Source organism: Trachymyrmex septentrionalis, unplaced genomic scaffold (genome assembly GCF_001594115.1).
Source record: "Trachymyrmex septentrionalis isolate Tsep2-gDNA-1 unplaced genomic scaffold, Tsep1.0 scaffold43, whole genome shotgun sequence".
In the NCBI taxonomy this organism is placed as follows: domain Eukaryota; kingdom Metazoa; phylum Arthropoda; class Insecta; order Hymenoptera; family Formicidae; genus Trachymyrmex; species Trachymyrmex septentrionalis.
The window spans coordinates 513,296-516,830 of record NW_017305601.1 but is presented as its reverse complement, the minus strand read 5'-3'; the positions used below and the strand labels follow the sequence as shown (position 1 = coordinate 516,830).

Sequence of the window (3,535 nt, the reverse complement as noted above, 5' to 3'; positions counted from 1 at the left end):
GACGTTATTTAATTGTAATTATTATTATTGTTATCGTTAAAGTTACAAGAAAATTCAATATTTGTAAAGAAGGTACATTATTGGGAACATATAAAATCAAAGATATTTTCTTTTATTAAGAAAATTTCAATTTCCTTTGTATGAATTTTTTAAATCAATTACAAAAATTTAAATTTCTTTGGCATTTAGAAAACTATATTTTTTCAATTTAGAAGCCTTTCCGACATTTCTTTGAATTATATATTCGATGCAGGTATGAAAATGATTGATAAACGGTTGCAAATGTACCGCACGTACCAACGTTTCACTCGAATTCTGCTCACTATCTGTGGCTGTTGGTACATGCCCACGAAATCAGACAAACTCATACACTATTACTCAATTTGTGTGCTCTTGACGATGATCATGATGACAATGGTAACCTTGCATACGAGCTATATCCATAGGCATAATTTGGGGAATATGATGAAAAACGTAGGCTTTGCAATAACTGGACTTAGCGCTATTCTCAAGGTACAATCTAGAAGAAACATACATATATATACATAATACATATTAGTATATTAATATATACATACTACAATATAATACAGTACACATTTAACTTGAGACATCTGAATACCTTGAAAAGAAAGTATTTTAATAAAAAATATGATAGGCGAAAGTTGTATTTCCTGAAGAACAAATAATTAAAAAATCAAATTTTGGAAAAGAATCGATTTTTCAAGTTCATATAAAGAGCATCACTATTTTTTAAATAGAATTATATGATTTTTAAAGTATAAATATATGATTTGTTTAATTCTGCAAAAAAGTATCAAGGTAAAAAAAAATTAAAAGATTATAAGATGTATATTTTATAATTCATGTTAAAATGTGTCCGAATAATAAAGTATACAATATTTAACGTAAACTATTGATTTTTTAATAATTCTCTTTAATATTTTTAATCAAAAACTCACAATAAGTCAATGTAAACCGACACAGGATAAAATTAATGTGTAAAATATATATAATATTAATAAAAAAAAGTACAAATAAATTAGACATTTCGATCCTCTTTTTGGGTCATCTTCAGTACAAAAAAGACATTTCGTTTACAGTAAAACCATATATATTGAAATTTGACTGCTACAAATTTAAAATCATAATATTTAACGTATTACGTCAAACTGTATGCAACTTCTCTGTTTTGCGCGGAGGAAAAAATATAAATTTCTTTTTATCTTCTTTAAGGTGATAAGCTTCACGATAAATCGCGGCTCTCTGATAAATTACCATCGAATACTAAATGATCTTTTTGAGGAGGAACTTATGCGGAATAATAAAATCCGGACAATAATATTTTCGTCTCTACATACAATGTACATTCTGACGTATGGATATTTCGCTCTTGCAACTACATTGCTCTTATTGTATTTTGCGCCCTCGTATCTTCTCATAATCCGCGGTCTCCTTCACTTCCATTTATCTACGAATTACACTTTGCCAATCAGTAGGGGATACGGACATTTCTGGACCGTTCCTGATAACTTTTTGTATCATCTACACCTGATCTTTGAGACGACTCTAACAGGACTCAGCGGCCTCATGGCGTGCAGCGTTGACAGCTTCTTTGGCTTCTATGTCTATCAGTTTACCTCGACAATGCGCGCCATGAACTTCAGGCTCACAAATCCTCTACCTACCGAGAAGTTCTTGGATTTATTGAGGATGTGTGTGGCGAAACATCAAAGGTTACTGCGATGTCGCGATACGCTAGAGCATGTCTATGGACCCATTGTCTTTTGGCACATTGTCACCAACGCCATACTTCTTTGCGGGTTGATGTACGACGCGATGCCAGTATGTGAATACATTAATATAAAAATCGATATTTAATTTCGTAATTCACTATGTTATGCGCGATCGTAATTAGTCGTAAGATAATAAATATTATTACGGTCGTATAATTAGTGTCGTTGTGTCACGCTCATATAACATCAGAATAAAATTACGTCTTTCAATTTTATTTTAGATAATATATTTTGGAAAGTATTTGATAAAGAAATGTCATAGTCTTCTTAATAAATCCTATAATTAAAGTAAAATAAAATGCTTTTTAATAACTTTAACACCCTTTTTGAAAGTGTAGAAACGAAGACTATGCTGCACTTGCAAGTTTTTCACTCCATTAAATAATAATATTATCCAAATATTCGCTATTGTAATATTAATCGTTAAACATTTGTAATAGTTTTCGGACTTTAATCGCATATCCATGTTTCTGACATACGCAGTAGTAAAATTTGTGCAAACATTTACGTACGCATGGTATGGCACTGTTCTCACAAATGCGGTAAGTTTCAATGATCTTGTGTAAATCAATTATCGTGACTCAAAATTAATTAATTGGAATATGTACGTTTAGAGTGAGGACTTTCGTAATGGAATCTATTTTGGAGAATGGTTTAATTCAAGTCTCGATCATCACGTGAGAACAAATGTTATTCTGATTATGATGCAAAAGCCAATAACCATAAACGCAATTTATTCTCCAGTCAATATCACCATTTTTACCAATGTAAGTATTTAAATTACAATTGACCGAGTTTATCTGAGCAAAAAAGCTGATGATTTTCAAGTCACTTTCAGCTTTATTTATTGCCACTGTTTTAAAAATAATAAAGCTTTTTGTTAATATAAAGGCTTAACGTTTTTTTTTATTGTACATTAAGATATAAATATATAATAAATTAATTACATATTATTTATCTAATCTATTATCATTATAAATAGGACTTTATATTAACGAAACTTTGTTTTACAATATTACGAGCGCTACTAATGGATTTAAAAATAATATTTATATCATGTTCCGTTTGTACGAAAATGGAAGATTTAAAGCTTGAGATAATAAAAACACAAAAAATTTAATTTGATAAAAAAAAATAAATTATTTAAAAATAGAACTTATGTATTATAGAGTTTATCTAAAACGAATAAAGAAATGAGGAATTAATAGATTCTAATTTTGGTTCTAATAACGTCAAAATATGAAGATTATTTTATTCGTAAAGTTGATTTCTTTAAGTTTTTGTTAATTTTATTTTATTTTTTTTTAATTTAAAAAAGGCTCTATATTAACTAATATGTATTTACAATCACATATCTTTTGCATATTAAACTAATTCTAATTGTTTTATTTTTTTAATAGTTCGTGAATGCTACAATGTCCTATTTCTTCCTGTTGCAATCTATCGGTGATAAAGACGGATAGAGATGGACGCTACGTATGTTTTGTAAACGATAGCAAATTCGTAAAATGGTTACGTTATTAAGAGGATATAATTAAGAAGATGCAGTTAATGTAATTTATTGACACTTACATTGTTATCATATTATTAATGTTTAATTTATGTATTGTTAAACAATAGCAGTATTATGACTCCATTGATTATTCATTTCACCTTCACTTTTCTCAAATGACAATTAGTGTGCGAGATAATTTATAGAATTTATCAGGTAAACTCACAGAAAGTTGAGAAATGCTCAA

At 28.6% G+C, this 3,535-nt stretch overlaps 1 protein-coding gene across 1 annotated transcript; it reads left to right on the top strand.

Moving 5' to 3' along the window:
* The first annotated feature begins 399 nt into the window (after positions 1-399).
* Positions 400-3,267, top strand: LOC108751275. Its single transcript, XM_018491366.1, has 5 exons — positions 400-513; positions 1,237-1,845; positions 2,237-2,338; positions 2,411-2,563; positions 3,197-3,267. The coding sequence occupies exons 1-5, from the start codon at positions 400-402 to the stop codon at positions 3,257-3,259; spliced, it is 1,041 nt and encodes a 346-aa protein (XP_018346868.1). The 3' UTR covers positions 3,260-3,267.
* Positions 3,268-3,535: the final 268 nt, after the last annotated feature.

Coding starts and splice junctions, on each gene's coding strand:
- LOC108751275 (XM_018491366.1), top strand. CDS start 400: ATGATCATGATGACAATGGTAACCTTGCATACGAGCTATATCCATAGG. Junction 1,846..2,236: donor TGATGTACGACGCGATGCCA/GTATGTGAATAC, acceptor CATTTGTAATAG/TTTTCGGACTTTAATCGCAT. Junction 2,339..2,410: donor GCACTGTTCTCACAAATGCG/GTAAGTTTCAAT, acceptor ATGTACGTTTAG/AGTGAGGACTTTCGTAATGG.